This window comes from Prenolepis imparis, unplaced genomic scaffold (genome assembly GCF_030444845.1).
Source record: "Prenolepis imparis isolate NDT839.2.m4 unplaced genomic scaffold, iyPreImpa1.0 SCAF_10, whole genome shotgun sequence".
Lineage (NCBI taxonomy): Eukaryota > Metazoa > Arthropoda > Insecta > Hymenoptera > Formicidae > Prenolepis > Prenolepis imparis.
In genome coordinates, this window is record NW_028141168.1 from 16,457,431 (window position 1) to 16,479,924 (window position 22,494).

At 33.1% G+C, this 22,494-nt stretch overlaps 2 protein-coding genes across 3 annotated transcripts; one reads left to right on the forward strand and one right to left on the reverse strand.

Annotated features, from left to right (window-relative positions):
- Positions 1-350: 350 nt before the first annotated feature.
- On the forward strand, positions 351-5,148 carry Tektin-a (Tektin A). 2 transcript variants are annotated; one of them, XM_083048775.1, is made up of 7 exons: positions 351-1,238; positions 1,520-1,806; positions 2,138-2,447; positions 2,600-2,814; positions 3,039-3,261; positions 3,344-3,498; positions 3,598-3,858. In XM_083048775.1, exons 1-7 carry the CDS (start codon positions 1,170-1,172, stop codon positions 3,809-3,811), a joined length of 1,473 nt encoding a protein of 490 aa, XP_082904901.1. In that variant the 5' UTR covers positions 351-1,169; the 3' UTR covers positions 3,812-3,858. The 2 variants fall into 2 exon arrangements, with proteins under 2 accessions (XP_082904901.1, XP_082904902.1); XM_083048776.1 differs by lacking the exon at positions 3,598-3,858 and adding an exon at positions 4,944-5,148 and having other exon boundaries at positions 352-1,238.
- A 1,158-nt stretch (positions 5,149-6,306) lies between these two features.
- LOC145942239 (uncharacterized) lies at positions 6,307-21,592 on the reverse strand. The gene is made up of 11 exons (XM_083048773.1): positions 21,420-21,592; positions 14,498-14,652; positions 13,931-14,060; positions 13,661-13,778; positions 11,140-11,218; positions 9,854-9,905; positions 9,486-9,585; positions 9,314-9,401; positions 8,283-9,205; positions 7,999-8,205; positions 6,307-7,683 (listed from the first exon to the last, which is right to left on the reverse strand). The coding sequence occupies exons 2-11, from the start codon at positions 14,619-14,621 to the stop codon at positions 7,549-7,551; spliced, it is 1,956 nt and encodes a 651-aa protein (XP_082904899.1). The 5' UTR covers positions 14,622-14,652; positions 21,420-21,592; the 3' UTR covers positions 6,307-7,548.
- Positions 21,593-22,494: the final 902 nt, after the last annotated feature.

The following is a 22,494-nucleotide window of genomic DNA, read 5'->3' on the forward strand; positions in this document are numbered from 1 at the left end:
TATTCATATTGTTAATATATGTAATTGAGAATAATTACAAAATGCAGATATTACTTATGCAGAGATAGCATTGTATTCAGTGTCTTTTCCGCTAAATATGTAGGTTTCACAAATCTATTTTGAGAATATCGTTCACACATTATAATTCTATAGTATTAGTTCTAACTTAGAGCTTTATCTTTTCTTAAATTATCTGTCGTATCCTTATAATCATATACAGTACCGGCCAAAATTATATCACCTTTTGATTTTTTCAGCATAACTTGTTTAGTGCACGGATCTCTATCAAATCATAACATGTTTTGAAGGTTGGTATAACATTGAATTATAATTCAATATATGTTATACCGTCCTTCAAAATATGTTATGATTCGTGTAGAGATCCGTGCACTTTAAAACAAGTTATGCTGAAAAAATCAAAAGGTGATATAATTTTGACCGGTACTGTAGTTGTCAATTTTAAAATGTTAAATAATGTTCTTTTTTAGAGAGAGATTATATGAGCTTTTGAATTTAATTATTCATCGAATTTATCAGGAAATTACACATCTGGTAAAAACATAGTAAAAAATATTAATGTTGATAAAGAGACCTTTGGGGCATCTTCGCGCATACTCAGCTTTGATAGAATAATATGTTATTATTACACTTTTATATGCATATATAGTGCAGGCTCAAAAAATCTACGCGATAACAGCAGTAGGATTATCCTTTAGTAAACATTTAATCGAATGCATAATATTATTTCGCATATTGTTTATCCCGTTATAACACGATAATATTTATTCGCTCATATGAGATATAGTATCTTGAAAGATATGTGCAAATATCCCGAAGTTGTGCACTCGCATACATTTTTTATTAATAATAATTTTTCTTTGACAGCATAAAAGCGCGGAGAATAGGTTAATTAAAAAATAATATATACTTTCTTATTCCTAAAAAAATGAAGCGACTCGTCTATGCTGTATTAAATCGATAAATCTGATTTTCTCAGCATATGTGTGTGGCAACACGGAAGTGGCAACTTTAACTCACGGAAATTCATGTATATTTATTACGTGCATTTTAAACAAATCTTTTACATTTTCAGTACATTTGTAAAATTTTGAAACGCTGATAAGCACGATATACACGGATTTTGTACGTGTAATTAATTATTTCGAGAAATGTCTATTATTTCGAACGAACATGATTGTTTGGTCGAAACCACGCAGGGTGTTTTGCAACAATCTGCGGTAAGTTTTTTTTTACGTTATATTTATAATTATAGTTTTATATAATTATAAATATTTTTTTCATAATTATATTTATATTTTTTTACGTTATGTTTATTTGTCTCATTAATATATGTAAAGTGCAATTACACGTTACTACAGTCATACACACTGCACACACAATAATAGAAAGCAAACCGAATGAAATGGCGTGTATATATTTGCAAAGAATTGTATTTATTCGTCGTATCTCGCACATGACCATGCACAATCTATTATTGCTTATCTCGTTTTCGAAATAGAAAATGCAATCTGCGATGGAACACGGAGGTGCTTGCGGAGACAACATCGAAAAACCTCCACCCTATTTACCTCAGCCCGAGGATGATTATCCACCAAAGCCTGAATACTCAATGGAATCACTTGGACCATGGGCCACGGGCAGCGTAACGTGTTCCACTAAAGGTGGAATCACAGGTTTAAGACCAGTCGCAGATCAATATTCCATCACTCGTTATGGACCGAGCGAATGGCGAGCCCATAATTTGAATATCTTTCAGCAATCGAATGAGAAACTTTGTGACGCTCGGTATGAGTCAACATACTATATATCTTTTACTATAATTACCATAATTATACTATAATTGTACTATAATACTATATAATTCACTATAATTAACGCATTGTATATTTAAAAATACTGCTTATAAATTCAGTCGCATTAAAAAATATATAAAAAATATATTTACTATATAAAAAAATATATTTACTATAAAAAAAATAGATTTACTATAAAAAAAATAGATTTACTATATAGAAAAATATATTTACTATATAAAAAAAATATATTTACTATATAAAAAAAATATATTTACTTTATATTTATAATACTGATCTGACATAAAAATTTAATTTTTTAGAGTCACGGCCAGTAATGCGAAGCAATGCGTAGATCAAACGTATGGGGCAGCTGATAAAACGCAATTAGAGACGACGGAACATTTAAAAACGCGAGCTAACGTGGTGTATCGCTGGAAGACGGAATTAGAACACGCGATCGCTGCCAATGTGGAAGAGATAAGACTGTTGGAGGGCGAGCGTCGTCGAGTACAGCGATCCTTATCAATACTGACCATTCCTACATCTATCGCAAATGAGTTTCTGCAATTACGTTCCTTTCGCTTGGAATCGGATCTCGTCCGCGACAACGTCGAGGAGCAACTGACAAAGGTTGAATCTCGATTAATTCGGCGCCCAAAATTCGCAATTAATGATTAACAATTAAATATCTTTGCAATTAATGATTGACAATTAAATCTCGTCGCAATTAATGATTGACAATTAAATCTCTTCGTATCTTAATTCAAGTTCATATATTTCAGGAAATAGCGCTTTGTTCGGAAATACGAAATTTGTTCAGTAAAAGTTACGAACAGATTGAGACGCAGACGATTGAATTAAAGACCGTCAAGGCGCGGATGGAGAATGATTGGTCTGATAAAGCTCATACTTATAATATAGACTCCTTGTGTGCGAATTTATCTAACGATTCTCCGCTTCTGTTGTGGAGAGCTGGAGCTACGAGATTTCCAGTCGAGTAAGTTTGCATCACTTTATATATACGTGTCTGACATTAAAGAGAATATTATAAGTAAAATTTTCATAAGAAATAGCGACGATAATGAATAATATCGTTAATAATACAGATAATCGGTTTAATCGTCTACTTTCACTTGAGAGAATAATAGTTTAATTGCTATTAATTCCAAACTTTCGCGCGATGTTGTCAGTTTATAAAATGAATATTTTACTTTTTTTCAGTCAATCAACTCCTACAAGTTACGAAGACTTCACGCGAGAAACATTAGCCGTCAGCGAGAATGCTAGACAAAAATCAACAAATTTAAGATCGACTTTGAACGAAATATATATTAATTCCATTAAAGACTTGCGCAATCAAGCAACTTGCGTTGATGTCGCACTCGCGGAAAACGTGAAACTTATGCAAGATTGTCTTCAGCAATTAGAGAAGGAATTACTTCGCGTAAGTAATTTATGAGCACAACAAAACAAGATTAAGTAAAATTTAAAAATATTTAATTAATTAAATATATTTGTATTTTTAGTGCTTGCGTGAGCTAGCAAGTACGGAAAAGCTGATCGAAGAACTTCGGGATTTGACGAAGGGATTAAATAACGCCATGAAATTAGCACAAACGAGATTGGATAATAGATTGAATCGACAGAATGTTGAAAGTTGTCGAGATGCAGCTCAATTTGCGTAAGTCATTTAAAGAAAGATGATCATTCAGTTAATAATTTCAATAAAGCATGTTTTATCAAATGCAAAGCAATGAATGAATGAAAAACTTTTATTTAGTCTTATCGAGGAAGTGAAATCTCTTGGCGAACAAACTTCCGCTATATTGGCAGAATTAAAACGTACTGAGGAATCTCAGGCGAAATTAGTTAAGACAAGAGGTACTCTCGAACATGAAATAATGATAAAACGGAAAACCTTGTATATAGACAAAGAACGCGGTCAAGTACTGCGTTCATTCTTTCCTTCTGCCACAGAATTGTCTGGCTTTTAATAAATAAATATATATACAATGCCGCTGTAATCGAATATTAAGTATATTTAATTTCTTTTTTTTATTTATTGCACATCTTCAATAAATAATACAAACTATAGATTACATTAACAATCTATTAATATATACAAATTATAACTTAATGCTTTTTTTAAATTAGCTATCAATGCTTTAAAAAAATGCGTTTTTTTTTTTTTTTTAATTTTTTCTCGTAACATTGCAATTTTAATTTTCTTGTGTTGCGCAAGTTGACGTAAGACATATAACTATTTTTTAATTATGCATTGGCCTTTGTGGCAATTTAAGATCATTGAGACTAGAGTCGCCAAGATATTTTGAAAAATATTTATGCTTTGTGATTTTTATTACATTTTTATTACATTCCATAATTATATTCAGCTAATATTACATGCAAGCATGCATATATTCACACTGATTTATTCACCCATTTGGAAAAATGTAGACCAAACTGTTGAAATAGAGTGCAGCTTTAAATATCTCTGTTGTTTATGTGTATAAATAAATTATTACGTTATTATATACTATGTATACATTAAATTATCATTTATTTGTATGTTGTTTAATAAGTTGGTTAAAATATACAGGTTAGAATTTCATACTTACGTGTGAGGATGTGTTCAGGAATCCTACTCGTGGGGTAGAATTCAATTGACCAATCAGGACAAAGAAATCTTTCGTCCTGATTGGTCAATTGAATGCAACTCTACTTTTCGTGTAAGATTTTTGAACGCACTTTAAACGAATATTTTTCTTGTTTTTTAAACTTTTTCCGATAATCAACTGCACCTCTTCATACTTGTTTGAAAAATGATAATTAAATAAGCAATCCTTATAATTATCCTTGCCATATGTCATTGTACGTGTAAGTAAAGGGACAGAAGTTCATTGATTAATTACAGAATACATATATATGCATGAATATATGCGGCTTGTATATGGCAGGATTGGTTTGTTGGTGTTTATCACCAACATGGTTGACTTTATTGATAAACAAACCCGAATGACATTCTTATGGGTTGATTAGTGTATGTGTGTATATGATAAGACCGTGTTTTGTTTTATCAATGATTATATATGAATGTAAAAAATATATATATAAATGATTTTTCAGTACTGTCAGGACTGATAACTGGCAAGTCTTATCTATCATAAATGGCAGAGGGGAAGCGAATAACGCATTCTGTGAAACGTGACCCGGTGCAAGAGGCAGCGGATATAGCGCAGGAGAAGGAAAAGAAGGATGTGAACTTGGAGGTTCTCGAAGATGTCGAGGAAACAGCTCAGCAACCAGTCTATCAAATTCGACCGCCTCTTCATGAAAAGTAAGCTGGTTTATCAAGAGATTAAGATATACGATCATTTCTCATATCCATAATATAATTTAGTATATAATGTATTATATATAATAATGATATATATATACAATATAATTTAAAAGATAAAATAGATCAATCTCTTATTAAATTTTTAAATAATTGCATTATTGATATAGTCAATGTTCTTTTCTGAATTTAATTAAATAATAAAATGACAAGATTGAATTAAATTAAAAACAATCGTTACGGCTCTGCTAAGTTTTAATAAATATTTAAATCTCAAATTGAGTTAGCTATGAGAGCCCAGGCGCAGTTAATCAAGCGCATGCTTATTAGATTGAATATATTTAATATAAAATTACATAGATGGTGATAGCGATTACATAATTAATAATAGCGAACGTTTCGGCTCTTAATTAAATAACATTGAAACATTTTTAATACAGATTTAAACCTCTAAGTGCAAAAGAGATAATACACGATGTATTGTTTGATCAACTTGCAACGAAATCATATGATGCTGAGGCAGCTGCTCAATGGACCAAAGATATAGCAGATGTTATCGAAAGAAGAATCAAAGGTAATATTTACTTTTTTTTTTGCATATCAGAATTACATTCATTATTATATTTAAAGTGTTATGATAAATACTTAATTCTGTGTATTTTTTCTCACATGTTTTATAGATTTACAGTTTAAAAGATATAAATATATTGTCAATGTGGTTTTGGGACAGCAACATGGTGCTGGTGTAAAAATAGGCACAAGATGTATTTGGGATGCAGAAGCTGATACATACGCTTATGATAGTTTTATCAATGTAAGGAGACACCTTACATCTTTCATCTTGTCAAACAATTTGATACTTATATATTGTTTTTCCGTTAATTGCATGTTGTTTTTCAGGATACTATATTCTGCATGGCTATAGTATATGCAGTTTATTTTTATTAAAAAGATGTGTTCTGAAGAAAAAACGCATATGAATGAAATGCATGAGCGGAAAAATTTCACTGTTTAAAAATGTCGAATTTATTAAAATACAGTCTATTATTATCATACGTATTAACACATATGCAACACATGTTATAACATGACACAATTTTTACATATGATTACAAATATTTGTATTCAGAGACGGAGAGGGATATACATAACTGTGTTTGCAATGATATTATATTTTTCATTTACATGATTGTTTTTAATACTAAAATTATTATAGCACCATAATTCACGGTAGTATAGTACAATTAAAGATTATTTATCCTACTTGTTACAATACTTATTGTCATGATACTTATTTGTTCGCTTCATACATATTTTTAATAAATTATTTTTTGGAAAAAATAATTTATGAGAATATTAAAAATTTTTTAAGTAATAGTATCTCTTATATAAAATGGCACTAATAATATTTATTTCTTAATTATTACAAATTTTAATATTTATTTTGCAAAAAAAAGAGAATTCTAATTTTACAATTTAATTGAAGCTTACAATTAGCAATGTTATACACGCTATAGACATAATTAATTTGCATAATAAGAGGCATATAAATAAAAATATAAAAATATATTAATAAAAATTATAATTAATTTATTAAAAAATAATCTATTGTGCGTCGTGCTATTAATTTTATTTTTTGTTTATATTAAAATAGCAAAGTTCACATTGCAGCACATTAAAAAAAATTAATAATTTGCTATTGTGGGAGATAATACAAATTATAACAATAAAAATTATATAAATAAATATAACTTGAAAGTATTTGTTATTATAAAGTATACACCCAGACAGCACAAAAAATAAAGAAGACGAAAAGATGTCTTTTGAGTTACTTTTTCGGCGAAAAGATTTCTAAAAGATATTAAACATATATTTTCGTCAATTATACTGTTCTCGCTGAAACACATTTTTTTTTAAATATATCATCTTTAAGTCATCTTTTAAATAATTTACAATTAGCTGTCTGGATGTCTATAAGTATGTTAATACATAAAATTATTTTTTTATGATAAATTTGATTATTTGCTTATTATATAATTTGTCATATGTTATATTAACACATATACATATATATATTTGTCTATGCCTTTCAGTCGCATTTTTATATTTAAAATAAGAAAAATAAAAGAGATGTATATATACGTTTAGATCTCGAAGAGAAAAGAAAAGAAAAAAGCAGAATGTGCAATTTAAGTGACTGTACTTCCTATTGACAATGAAAAAATAATGAAAAAAGAATTTATAACGTGCTCTAAACGTAAATAAACTATATAGTTTTGTATTAATTCTTGTTCTGATCTGTTGCAGGCTATATTTTTTTCTTATTTTATTGTGATATTAGATGTTTCAGACCGTATATGTGCTTAATTAATATATGTTAATGCAAAAATTGAATTACATAATAACACATGGCAATGCGCAGCATAATGGCAGACAAACTGGGACGACTGCGCCTCCCTTGCTGGTTTTGGCTTTGCTTTTACTGGAAGCCTCGTATTCATACTTTCCGCTTGCCTTTTGCCATCCTCCCTGAAAAATGGTGCAAACAATAATTAATTAAAACCAGGTATCAATCAAATAACTTTTTCCTTTTAGAAATACAGGAGACAAGCAGAATGCGTTTCTTTCTCCAGATTAATGATAAGTAACATTGCAATATATAAACTAATTAAAACTTGGATAATGAAAGTCTTGATCATTTTCTGCTCCAAAGAGTGATTTCTGAACTATTAGTATTTACTGCGAATATAGTGCATATATAGTTTTATTTTTTTCTCAATGTTTATTATAAATTTTTCATGTCTTTACGATCATTCTTTATAATACATTAAATGATTAACTTACACTAGCTTGTGACATGGCTGCACTAGATTCTTCCTTCTTGGTGAATTCCGCCGAGCCAGGAGGATAATAGACCGGTGGGCCGGTAACGTTCTTGCTCTTGACCTTCGGCGGTGTATGCGGGATAAAATCGACTTCTTTCTTTTTTCTGGATGGTGATTCTTTGATATTCTGACGTTCTTGCCTCTCTATATCCTCCAATACTTCTCGCTGAGTACACAAGATAAAATATTATATAGAAACTCTTATTATCGTTCGGCAAATGATTACAGCGTTAATTACTTTACCTCAGAGTCGGAGAAGGAAGCCATGAGGTCTTCGAGTTTTGCCGGTGGCCCTTCGCCGTTGGTGGTTGGCTTAGAGGGATACACCTGGATACCAGTCGGAAATGGTTTCGGCAGGAGGACCTCGTGATCGTCCGCATTCTTGCTAGGCGGCACCGTCGTCGTAGTATTCGAGAATTTGTAAATCGTTGTATTGGGTGGACCCCAATAAGCCGTCGTCGTCACCTTGCTCGGGGCATCCGGTTTATCAGAAGTCAGATGCCTGTCCGATCTGTATTCCTCGATCCGTTTAATGCTCTTGGTGTGTTCAACGGTAGGCGGTTGACTCTGATATATCCTGGGATAATCCGGACCGTGGCCGTTGGGATAATTATCGTCGGCTTGATAATACTTCTCGGTCACGGTGGCCTTGGTCTCCAGATTTGTTGGCGTTGGCGCATTGCGGTAAACGTTGGAAGGCTTCCAACCAGGACGATCGTCGAGATGCTCCTCGCGATAGTATTTTGCCTCCTTGTGAATGGTCGTGGACTTCTCGGTGACATCGTTCGACGTCGGGCTACTGTATCTGACCGGGGGATCGGGAGGTACATTCTCCGTCACGGTTTGATAGGTGACCGTCTTGTCTGTAGTTGCAGTCGTGCTGCTTTTCCCTGGTAAGGTGTACGTAATGGTTTGATCACCGGGCAGCACGACGTTTCCCCTTGGCACGCTGCCACCTGGTAAATAGGTTTCCGGAGATCCCGGCAGTTCGTACGTGTACGTCTTGATCGTGGTGGTTACTTTTGTGTTCGGACCTGGTTGCAGATTGATCGGTATTGCCGGACTTGGCGACGGGACGTATTCGATGGTTTTGTATTCTTGCGGTGTACTCGTACGCACTGTTAATGCGCTTTGAGTTGATCGTGGATCAGCTTGGTAGGGCGAATCTTGGAGAGGCGAAGAATTATTTGTTTAATGCTAATGTCAAGATTATAAGATATATGATGTATATTGATTTCTTCGTAAGAGATAATAATTTATATATGTATACGTACTAGTTTCGTGAATGTACTTGACATCCCTCTGAGTTCCTGGCAGGGGGGAGGTTTGTTTCGAACGAGACGTTGAACTGTCGCCATAGACCTTACAGATACAGAGTTACATCGCCGTTAAAGTGTTAATATCATGCTAATAAATTTATGCTTTATTTAATATACTTTTATTTACCAGTTCTCTGTTGACCATTGTTCTTTTAATAATCGGTTCTGGACTTTGATACGTTGCAGGAGCCTTAGTTTCCTCGTAAGAACTTTCATGGATGTCGTCACTGCAAACATATATAAGCTCTTTTCATATGTGTACTTTGTAAATTTTAGTATAGTGATAAAAATTTTCTTATTCATATTATATCTGCAATAAATTTCTTTCGAATGTCATGTGCGTAAATTAAACACAATCGAGAAAACAAATATGAATTTTTATTTCTATCTTTACGAAAAGAGTGCTCTGTGCAAGAGTCGTTCTCGAAAGTCGTTTGGCATTTCTTCAGAAACCGGTGATATTTTGGGACTTATGAGGCAGAACTTTATACTTACATCAAGGGCGAGCCAGTAAGAGGCCGTTTGTTTTCTGATATGGCCCACGAATCTGAAACACAATGAATCATTTAGTGCGTTACCACATTGCGATTGAACAGCGCGATGTTTTTCCAGGAGAATGATGTCATAGAAAATTTTATAAATACTTTTCAATCTAAATTTATGTAGTATTTGAAAAATAATGAAACATCATGTGTATAAGAACTACAGGAATTTATCATCGATTTTAATTTTATAAATAATGTCTAAACTATTTTAGTTTATAGATTTAAATCTTAGCTAGCTAACAATGACGTTTCTGGTCTACGAATATTTTCACCTACTGATCCGGATGATTGATAGTCATTTTATCCTTCCAGTATAATAAAACTTGTGTCTATCTTTTATTTTATATCTCTTTATCGTCTCTGTTCTTTTTCTTCTTTATTTTTCATTCTTTTTTTTCTTTCCAGAGAGCAGCGGAGATACGAAGAAATCAGGTCAGCCTTCTGCTATAAGCGGTCCTAATATGGCTATGCTTGTGTATTATGTGTGACCACGAAGAACATGAACTACGACCGTATCGTCTTTGCCAAATACAGAGACACAAGGAGAACATTTTCGCTCCCACGTCATACTTCTTTACGATAGAGGTAAATAAAGTTCCGAAAAGGTTCTTTTTTTCAAATTTTCATAAATGAATGACAGATGATGAATGTTTGCGTGCGGGACTCACACCTCCTCGTTTAATTTATAAACATTTTTATCCATTATATCTCAATATCTATTGTACCAAATTTAAGTTACGTCAAAAAATGCTTACATGTAACTATATGTATTTTAAATTATTCGAAATATGTTGACTAAATTTTATAAAAATTGGAAGCGCAAATTTTGTTCGAGGGAACTTAATTTTTATTTTTTTCTTTATTGAGAGATCATCAGGTATAAGGTAAGGTTTGCATTCTCAATCCTTAAGTGCGATCTCGCCAGTATTCTTTGCGCGAGATATAACTGGAATTGCATTGAAGATCGTGTGTAGCGCACAAATCTGCGAGAGAGAAAGAGAGAGATCCGCTTGACTTTTTTCATTATCAATTAACCGTAAACCAGCAAGGCCGTCACGCGCCTTAAAAGGCGCGACACGAGCAACCGGCTCCCCTACCTTCCGCCATCGCTTCGCGTTCGCGCGCTATTCGTCCGCGACCCCGAGACGCGACCGACGTGTTGCCTGTCTCAAGGGATCTCTGATTCTTTTTTCTAGTTTTTCAGCATTCGATGCTGAAATATATAAACTTTCTCACCTGGTTTCCCGTCCAAGTCCTTGTTGTACTGATACGACACCTGCTTGTACGCTATCGTTTTGCTCTGACCGGGTTGGACCTGTAAATACACAAGAGGAGAGAATGTTATGGAACAGAATCTCTCATATGAATATGCGTAGGCATTCAGGCCATCCCTCATTATGCTCAGCATCGCGATCAGATCGTAAGAAATTAGTGCGAGCAATGCGTGGGCAGTGTCAGCAGTATGAGACTCTCCTTATAAGACTCCGATTACGACTATCCTATACGTAAAGTGCATGGGCGGATCGGTAACAGCATTTAAATTCCACGGATGATGATTGTGTTTCAATTCTGCAGCTATGTAGAAAAAGCTAACGTCATCGATGTGTGTTATGAGAAACATTTAATTTTTTATGTTACTTTTTAGAAATTTAATTTGCCATACATCGTGCTATTTTTCATCATGCGATTTTTCCACAAACTGCGAAATGATATAAATAACACGTGTAGAAATTTTATAGATCTTATTATACATTTTATCGTTTCACGTGACGATAGACAGGATCGCTTAGAGATCTTAAGAGCCCGTTAGCTCGAAGATACATCCGGTTAGCGTGTGTGCAAAGGAGCACGAGCAAACCAATTTATTTTCATCGGATGTCGGATTACAAGGCGTATGATCGGCGAAGGTTGCAATCATCTCTCGGTCCGATCCTCCCCAATGTGATTTTCTAATGTTTAATATATCGCGTAAAATGGCAGTATTATTATTACGAGGCTGTTCGGAAAATCTTTACCGAGCAGAGCATAGTCGTTTTAAAATGCGTTTCTCTCTTACCAGACGATCGAGTAAATCGAGGATGCGCGAGAAATATTTCATTATTCTTGTTTTTTAGAACCGTCTTAGAAAATTCACGCTTAACCATGCATTTAGAATGCAAATTATCACTGCTATTAACTTCGTACCATCATACATGTAAAAAAACTAATAGCACTTTGCATTTTAATTGCCTTATTCATTTTTTATGTACGGTGTTTAAAAAAAGAAAAAATCTAAAATTTACAATATTTAATTTTTCTGCATATATAAAGTATCTTTTAAAGTCTTGCGTGAAGGTCAACAAATAACTGCAAACGTGAAAGAAGGATTATCAGACAATCGTGATTTGGCTTGAACAAGTTAGTCGCGCGGGCGACTATAATGAAATTATACGGTCTGTGAATCTATTTTTGTTCTTAGCGTTAGCTCTTCTTCTTCTTCTTTGAATGTTCGGGGATGTGACACGAGGCGCGTTGATTACTTCGCGGCTTCAAGTATAAGTGTGATCTCATTTATTCCCTCGCGGTCTCTCTTTTCATTCCTTCTAACACAACGACGAGGCAACATTAAACGTTCGTTAGATGCACCGACACGACACTTGCACCTCGGGGCGAATACATAAACGATGCAATCTGCGTGGTATATAATTGGAACTCTAGCAGAACGCGTAAAACTCATTATGTGGGTGTTAACATAGAAATTATCAATATTTTTTATGATGAAAAAATCTACTTAATTTATACAGTATGGCAGATAAATTTTCTGTTAATAACAATATTGGTTGATAAATATGATAATGATATTATATAATCGATTTTCTATATCTATTTACATTTTATTACTGTAAATTATATAAATTATACTCATATGTTTTGATAAGACATAATTGATATTTTATTATTCATATATCATCCTCGAGTACTAAAGTTATGTGTATAATGGACCTAAGATTACAATTTATATTTGATAGCAAAATTGCAGCTTTTTCGAAATGTTCAAAATTAAACGATCAAATTTTTTAATTAAATTAAGATGAGATCTTTTCGACAATTTTGTTATGTTAGTTAAATAATACAGTTTTTATTAATTGAATTTTTACTTTTTGCTTGCTGGAGCCGATTATATCGAGAATTTTATATACTATTTAAGTAATATCACTTAATTAGCATCAAATGGTCGTTTTCTGTTCAATAGCATATTTAGTAATCTCGGCGCACACATGATGGTATGCGAAACTAGTTTCTTGCATGCATTGATCGCGGTACGCATTTTTTTTGTGCAAGAACCGGCGCCATTGATGTCTACGTAATTTCATGCGACGTGTGTCGAGATTATAATTCTTTCCTGTTTCTAGATTTTATCCCCAGGCTAATATTTATACCAAGTAATAAAAGAAACACTACACATCATACTAGACTCTTATATTACATGCACTTTATCACTTCTTAAGTGATTGAATTTATTTTCTCGATAAATAGCAACGCAATATTGAGTGAAATTAAAAGATATGGTGACAAATGAATTTTCTTGTCTGAATTTTTTTCAAAAGATTTATCTGTGTATAATTTTCTTCTCTTAAAAGTAAAATGTAAGAGTCCAGAGTTTTTTCAAATTGATATGTGAGTAATTACATGTTTTTCAGTCATTGTAATTAATAAATATTGAGCTCATGATAGATTGCAAGTTTTAATGATATATTATTTTAATTGGAAAACTCACGTCTTTTAGTTCCTCGTCTAGAAATCCTAATCCCGGGATACCGCTGGGCGTGCCGGTTGGACCAGTGCTCACAAATTTCTCAGTGGTAGTCACCTTCGTACGATTTGGAGATATAGGTCTAAAAAATAATTTTTATAAAAATCTGAATATTTTTTTCTATATATTTTCAATATATTTTATATAAGAAGTATAATACGCGCACCGAATAAAGCAAAAAGACGCGTTAATTCTTCAAATTATCGTCTAATTGAAACTACTTTGTTCTCTCACCTGCCTCCCTCGGAGAATACTCTAGTAGGGTTGGCAGCCACCCGATATTCGACTTGGGGCGCGAGTGCTCTGTCTCGACTAGGAGTGGCACTTCTCGAGACACTCGTCTGCAGATCCTCGAGAAGTGCGTCTGAAAGAGCCAAACGAACCAATTTAACATGTCGTCGTTCACACTGCTATAACGAGACAGGGAGTAATGAATAGTGAAGCCGAGAAAGCGCGAATCCGAGTAGATAATATAGACAATTACAAATACAGACGTCAACTAAAATATTGTTACGTCTAGCTTCTCTCCCTCTGCATTAAGCTAATATCGTTTCGTATCTATATTGAAATGCAAATGTATTATCAGGAAATGTATTGTCAGTTTATATCGATCAGTAGAAAAACTCAAGGTAGTTGTGTCATTAAAAGTTTGATGAATTGTGTTCGTAGCTAATTTATTTGACAAGACTTGCGAATACGAGAACAGCGCGAATAAAAAGACCATGCTGACTCGTGTGGCGAGAAAAGAGAACAACGGGTAGATAGGGTTACACATCTCCGGTGGCACATTTAAAGGTTTACCTAAGTTGTTTTCGAGGCTGCTGGCCGTAGCTGCTCCGTCTCTCTGGCCAGATATAGGACCGCCATGACTCACGAGCTTCCTGCTGGTGTGCGTCGTCGTCCGCTCTCTTACAGCTGCCGACATTGTGTTCTTCTAAAGCCCTGCCTCACGAAATCTATAAGTAGACGTAACGTCGAGGTGTTTGATTGGCATTTCGATTAATTTCATTATCATCATTTTTTGTTTCATCAAATTTATCTCTCAAATCTCTGGTACCGATGAGTAACTGGAACGACAGGGTGGATAGATATTTCTTACAACATCCGCGCTACTTATAGAAGCCTGGAGTGTTATAAATAGAATTGATATTCACACACAGATTCGGATCTCTACCAGACTTTCGCAGAAACTTTCGCACTCGCCACTCGAAGCCGGTTTATGGACAAGCGCAAACACTCAGCGCAAGCCAGAGCGGCCACTTTTAGGCTCGAGTGTGGGTGTAGTTTCATGATTTCCGTCGCGCATGCATGCTTTTTATCTTACTCGTAAAAGCAGTTTCTTTTAAACGTATTATTGGCTATTTGACAAAATATATTGAAGAAAAGATTTAAATCTGTCACATATACGATTTAAATGAATTTGCGCGCTGATATTCCACATTATTAAATATATCGTTGCATTGTACTTAATAATCATAATGTCGAGAGCCTCGCAGAAACTGATCGTGTTTAAAATATATATGAAACTGGATTAAGAGATGAGATCAGTCTGGAAACTGATTCGGCGGAAGTGCCAAGTGGTCTTGTATTTATTCCGGTGGAGGCATCAATGCGAATGAGGCCATCGGGCCAAGGAGGCCTTCCAAGAATCGGCAGCTAAAGAGATTCGTATGAGAGACCTCTAAAATCTCGAAACGCGCGTAAATTCGTTTTGGAACTCGTATTCCTCCGATTATTACGCGAGTCACCGTGATATACAATTACTCGTGATATATAAAAGAGAAGAAAAGGAGTGTCTCGATCTCTAAGCTTGACAATGACAGACTCTTTTTTATTGAAGGCAAGTTTGGGGAACGCGGTCCAAGGACAGATGAATGCAGATCAAGGTCAATTACGTGTATTGTGCCTCCGCGACGAATATCGCTGCCTTGATTATGACTTACGAGTTATTAATGGCACGGCACTTGAGCTGTATACACATATTTATCAAGATTACCATTAAAGATAGTTTACTCCCAGCTAAGACACATTATACGATGAATATATATTACTTTCAAGTAACAAAGTCAAATCCTTGTAACATTATTTCCAGCATATTATCAATATAATAATAAAAATAATTTTATTATACGATTTTTTCCTTTATTCGAATAATTCGCTCGTGAATTTTAATTACGACGCTGCAATATAATAATATATCTCTGCAAAGAGATGATCTTAATGTTTTATTTATACATGTACGTATATATTAATAAAAATTATATTAGTATGCCTAAAAACTTACAGATTATATTATTTATTATTATAATTTTGCTGATGTATTTTTGTTGCAATATTATCAGTTTGTATGACGTATTGTCTACAGGTATGACACACACATAATTTCAATAGTTGAATAGACTTGTGCAAGAAATTGAGAGCTATAAAAAAACGTAATAAAAAATCTGTGTCATTCAGGAATCTTATCGTACAATTTTACTTTCAGACGACGAGTTGACTTCAAAGTATGCCGCGTCATTCCCGCTTAATATAGAGCACACATAACTACTTGATCAGCTCGAATGAGCAGTATCGATTGCAGTGGCGTAATTAAAATTCGAGCGAGTTATTCGATGGAGAAAAAAATCGTACAATAAAATTATTTTTTTTTTATAATAATAAATACATTTTTAACGCGCATTATTTACAAAACGCGTATGTGAAGGACTGATAAGGCTATAATGATAAAACGATCACGATCTTCGAATAACGCGTTTGAAAACACGAATTAGAAGAATTCGTGTAATCGTCGGATGCAGTTAAGTTACGCCATTGATGCGCGCGCGATGCAACTGCTTTAAGCAGATAGTTAACCAGGTCATCGTCAGTGACATTGCTACCACGCCCTCCAAGGTCATCGTGTCAATCGAAACGATGATGCGATTCGAACGAAGACTACCTAATCGTGACTCTACCTAAGTTAGTAAATCTCCCTTACGCCGATACGAGCATGGCGGAGCTTTCACTCATGTGGAATGTTACTTGTCATATTTTTTCTTAATTGCGAGAACCTAATTTGCATGCGCACGAGTGTATTTTTCGCTCATTGAGGGAGAAAGAGAGCGAGGGAGAAAATCACGAGTGTAATAATTTTGCACAGCACCAACGCAGCATCTGCGCGTTACTGATCGCGAATCTTGCGCAATCACTTTCGTCTCATTTGAACACTCGAGGAAGCTGCGTGTGTGAAGGTGGGTGAAGAGAAAAGAAGCGGAAGAAAGATCGTTCATACTGCGAAAAATTACATCGCCTTTGGTCCATGCGATACGATCTTTCAGAAAATTTATGCGCTCCTTTTCGTGTCGACAAAAACATGGTTCCTTTCCCCTTTAAATCCATATCACAACATTAATATATGTATACATTACGAGAACCGAGAGATTAAATATTGTAATGTTTTTTAACATGGAAATTTAAGTTTGGAGATACGCGGATGTTACATCTTATATATCTTTTCATCGTTAAAAACTTTGTCGAATAAAGCAAATGTATTCTCGGGACAAAAGAAAATCTCGTAGATACATTAATGGACTGAAATGTAAATATTATTTATTTACAATTTGTCTCAATAGTACGAGGTCAATGAACACTGGAGTGGGGATTGTATTATATGCAACGTAAGAAGGCTCTTGTGAAGCTTTCATTCAGTTAATTGTCAACCTTTGGCTCAGAAGGAACCGAAGGTCGAAGCTAGTAGCTACTTGTAGAAAGCGACTTGGTACAGAGAGAAGAGCAACGTAAATACTGTGTAATTACGTTACGTTGTTACTACTGCTGTAGTATATTCTGGAATGCTACATTATGAATACACTATTCTGTTACAACATACTACGCAAAGGCACACGTTGCATAATGATGTTCTGATGATACCTGATGTTGTTAATTATAGAATCACACATTGATTACGGTGTCATATATTTATTCGACATACTTGAGACAGCGAAAACATATAAACATTGCAGAATTACATCTGTGTCAACGGGAGAAAGTTTTGTATTTGCATTCACAACGCGCAATTGCGCAAACGACTATATAAGCATCAGTATTATAGGTTTCATATGAATGATTTCCTCTCATTTCATATTCATCGAATTTCAAAAGGCCTGTGAAATATTTCGGTGATATTCATTGAATGTTGAAAATATTATTATTGAGAAAATTGATGAATGATCAAAAGTATATATATTATAAAAGTTAATTTTTTAAGCCTTTCTTGTCAGTAGTTGTCAGAAACTTTTGGAAAGAAAACTATCGTGCAAATTATTAAAAATTTATATATTTTTGCAGTCATTATACTTTATTTTTATTAATGCTGTCAAAAAAGTTTTATTATATATTTGAGAAAAAAGATTATTTCAGTATTTATATATTATTTGATTTTACAATATTAAAAAATATGTTTTTTATAAGAGATTAAATATGGATATACATAATTTATAAATAAAAATTTTTAAATTTTGAAAATGACGTTGATCTACGGAGCTAATTTATGCTTAGATAGTTACTATAATATTAAATAATTTTTATTACATATATCCGTATTATATTTGTGTATGCGTGCGCGCGTGCATGCGTGAGAGAAGTTATCGTCTTATAAATTACAAGACTTGATTGAAAGTACCGATTTAAATTCTTGCGCCACATAATTTCGATCTGGTAACTCGAACGTAATTGAAACATGATATTACAATTGATTACGTGCGTGAACGATTATTAGAGTTCTCGAGATTCAATGAGAAATTCTCATGTCCGATACTTCTTATAATATATGTATGACTATTGCATGAACGAAAAGTCACATAAAAGTTTTATATATTCATTTTGACGGTCTTGATCAATTCAACCATGTGAGCTTATCAAATAATATCGAATGTTTTCATCAACTGTGTGTAATTAACACAACAGGAAGAAGATTACAATTGGCAGTTCGCTAATAACATAAATTTTTTTATAATATAATGAATTTTTTATTATAAATTTCAAATATATATTTCACATAAATATAGAGAAAGATAAAAGATGCAACACACTGTTTACTACATAGAATCTATTTTTCGTCTCTATTTAAGGATTTTGTTATAAAGTAGCGAATTTGGGGAAGGTGTTAAAAATATCTAAAAATATCTTTGACATTCAGCAATTTATCACGAGACATTAACTTTAACAAATTGGGCCGGTCATTCATTTATTAACGTTACGCATGTATGCGAGAGAAAAAAAGAGAAAAAACTATAAACCTCAATCTCTCCCGTGCATATTTAATGGCGACATTTGACATTAGGTGGGTGGCAGTGGTCCAGCCAACTGGCGCCCAGAATCTCATTTCCTCTCTCTCTCTCTCTCTCTCTTTCACATCTCCTCCTTCACGTCCGTCACTATATTCTCCGTTCTTTGTTTAACCTGTTTAAATATAACTCGTCCACCTTTTTTATTTCTCAATAGGTTTCTTGCTGTCGGCACATTTTACACGGGCAATAAATTTTTAACGGCGTTTTAATGATATTTTCGATTTTTCATTTAATTAGTAATAGAGCTATTTTGCAAACGTTTCATAAACGAAGCATGAATCTTGGCGCGTGCACAGTGCCAAGATAAAATTTGTACACGTGACTGTCATTAACCGTTTTCAGACAGCTGTGTAATCGTATCGCTCGTAATTCGTAATAATTTCAATGTATGAAAACTAAAAGAGCGGATTGTATTTGGACAATAACATTTTTTCTATATAAAATTTAAAATTTATCTCAACGCACACAAGACGCACGCACAGAATTTCGATGTTGAACAACATTTTAGAGACAAAGGTTTTTTTTGTAAAATTTATCGCTTTACGCGACGTCGTAAAAAAACTCGCTGAAAGATATATCGATGTTTATTTTTGGAATGCCAACCCAACGATGTGAGCATTATAAACCACGGGCCAATATGTTTTTGGCTTTGCGCCTATTTTTGCTTCTACTTTCGTTGCATGGTGACCCTTTTTTTTCTTAGCTCAGCTGCAAATTCGTTTCATTTATTTTCTTTTACAAATCCGCTTCGTGTAATAATATATCATATGACGAATAGTGTCGATGGAAGAGAAACAGTTATATGAAAAAGCCAAAAAAATTCTAAAAATTATCATTTTGTTTCAAATTTCAACACACATAAAATTCGCTTAGCTTCTCTTTTAATTAAACTAGTAATCGTGTTAAAGGTGAGATGATCGCTTATGATTCAGATAAAATACTGCATTATGTCAAAGAGTTTCAGTTTATTATTAATTGTTATTCCTATGTATTATGCATGGTTTACGAAGATCTTAATGAAGGTTGTAACGTCTGTAGTGACGCATGAATTATGCATACCGATATTTATTCTCAGCGGTCTTTAAAACGCACCTAACATGGTTGAGAGATCTGCGAAGATGGAAAGTGGAATTCGACCTTCCTCCTCTATCTTCGATTATCTGCTTACTGTATTACGTACACTCGAAGAGACAAATTGCAACCAGCATTACAGACTTATAATTAATATCAGATTGTTTCATATAAACTGTCGCATTTCAAAAAGTAAAATTTCATACAGATAAAATGTTCTCTTGTAAAATAAAATCTTTTGATTATGATTTTTATATTTTATGTTAAAAGTAACATTCTTACATATTAAGCTAAAAAGTGACATATTTATTTTGCACAATTATAAAATAATTGCAGAATTCTAATTCACAATAGATATGTATATAAAAAATGTGAAAAGTTTTGGAAAAAAGACTGTATTATGTTTGCAAAATAAATATGACACATGAATACATTTTTTCACAATTACACACACACACATATATATTTTATTTGCTCGTAAATTACTTAAAAATTGATTGATATAAGATATAATGGCATTTTTACATAATAATTTAACAGTCTCAAAATAAAACTTATAAATAGTCTTTCAATATAATACGTAATGCAGTTCTTAATGTGTGATTCTTTATTAAATTATTCTGCGCTATAATGAGTCGCGACGAGACTTATGAACAATTTCCGACTACGAATAAACTTTTTTTAACCTGGTAACGTCAGGAATCATGGTTCGTGTTAACCAATGACATGTGTGGTATAATGACGGTCACTGTTTGCAGTCATTTATTCAAAGGCACCGAGGTTTTTTCAGTGACGGAAGATTACTTACATAGGGTTGTTGATAACGCGATGTAAAATTTAAGAGAAATAAATACATTACACAGGGAAGCTCTATGTTAAATTAATTAATATTAATTGTCAGTTTTAACATCGCTAATTTATCGGTTTAGTAATTAATAAAATATATTTAATCTATTTACAATGCAGTTATATCGAAATATTATTTGAGTTATTTTTTTATTATTTATACTTCACAAGCATGCTTTCTAATTTATTTATAACTTTTAGTCTGTACAATACTTTCAATTTTTAATTTCTTTATTTAATCTGAGATGATGCATAAAGGACCATCAATCTCTTTAAATTTATTATATATTTTTACATACATATATATTTTTTCCGACAATTCGGCAGTTTTTTTTGCATTATTGGTACATTTACAAATTATCTATATCATATTAAATAAATTTAAATAAAAAAAAATTAAATTTGCACCAACATATAGTTTTCAATTTACATCAGCACAAACTCTAGAAAATATTACAAAACAACGATTATTTTGTTACCTCGCGAGAAAGGGTAATCCAAAACTTGCACACCGGCTCTAAATCACTTTTTTCTCTCGATTCGTTTTCTTCCCAGTGACTTTGCTCACGCGACGAATCCAATCGATCGATCTTGATCGAGAGAACGAGGCACCGGATTGACCGTCCGTCCAGGACTGGTTACACTTTACACTTGCTGCGCCGTTCGCCAGAATCCGTCGTAGGTAGACAGGACCAGTGTGTGCGCATGCGCGATGGATCGCGAATTGTTAGATGTCCCCGACCTGTGGAAACCTTCGATCATCGTGTTCCGAGATCATCAATATTGCGAAACATCATCAGTTTGATGTCCATTCAGAATCGCGTCACATCGCCAACGAGATGATGATTACATAATCTTTATTGCAGTTTCACTGGGATTCATGTACGGATTTTTTAAAACATATGTATGTACAGTCACACAATAATATAATTTGAAGAGATTGTCTAAGAATTGTATTTCTTTTTGCCAATTTATATATGTACAAGGTACGCTCATTCATCTTAAGATGCGTTCATGCAGCTTGTCGAAGCGTCTGCAAAAGTCACGATACTTTTATATTCAAGGACACATTATGCAATTTATAAGATTATTATGTCTTTGAAGTCTTATCGTCAATGTTTATAACTTTATTGATTATTTAGTGTCATGCTGTTATCATAAAAATTGGTTTAATAATTTTTATTTTATTTTAATAATTGATAATTCTATAAATATTGATATCAATTAGATATAGATAAGCAGTTGTTTATTTAATGCAGTTTTTAAGCAATTGTTAATTTAATTTAACAAGTTGTTTATTGAAATTTGCTTTATAGAATACGAAATACATTTTATTTAAAATGTAGTTTAATTTTTAAGTAAATTTCAAAATAATGTAGTAATATAATGTTGATTCAATGCTTGATAAAATTGTAAGTTTATGTACAAATTTTTCAAAAAATGTTTTCCTTAAACGCTGATAATGCATATCAATATAGACAGACATATATAAATTAATCGTAATCATTTCCGTCAATATAATATGGTTTAAAAAAGATAATTTGCAAATGCTTG

Excerpts from the sequence above, each read along its gene's own strand:
- LOC145942239 (XM_083048773.1), bottom strand. The coding sequence starts at position 14,621 with ATGTCGGCAGCTGTAAGAGAGCGGACGACGACGCACACCAGCAGGAAG. Across the intron at positions 11,219-13,660 it reads TAGACGAGGAACTAAAAGAC|GTCCAACCCGGTCAGAGCAA; the intron begins GTGAGTTTTCCA and ends GTGTATTTACAG. Across the intron at positions 9,586-9,853 it reads CTTACTGGCTCGCCCTTGAT|TGACGACATCCATGAAAGTT; the intron begins GTAAGTATAAAG and ends ATATGTTTGCAG.
- Tektin-a (XM_083048775.1), top strand. The coding sequence starts at position 1,170 with ATGTCTATTATTTCGAACGAACATGATTGTTTGGTCGAAACCACGCAG. Across the intron at positions 3,262-3,343 it reads TAGAGAAGGAATTACTTCGC|TGCTTGCGTGAGCTAGCAAG; the intron begins GTAAGTAATTTA and ends TTGTATTTTTAG. Across the intron at positions 3,499-3,597 it reads CGAGATGCAGCTCAATTTGC|TCTTATCGAGGAAGTGAAAT; the intron begins GTAAGTCATTTA and ends ACTTTTATTTAG.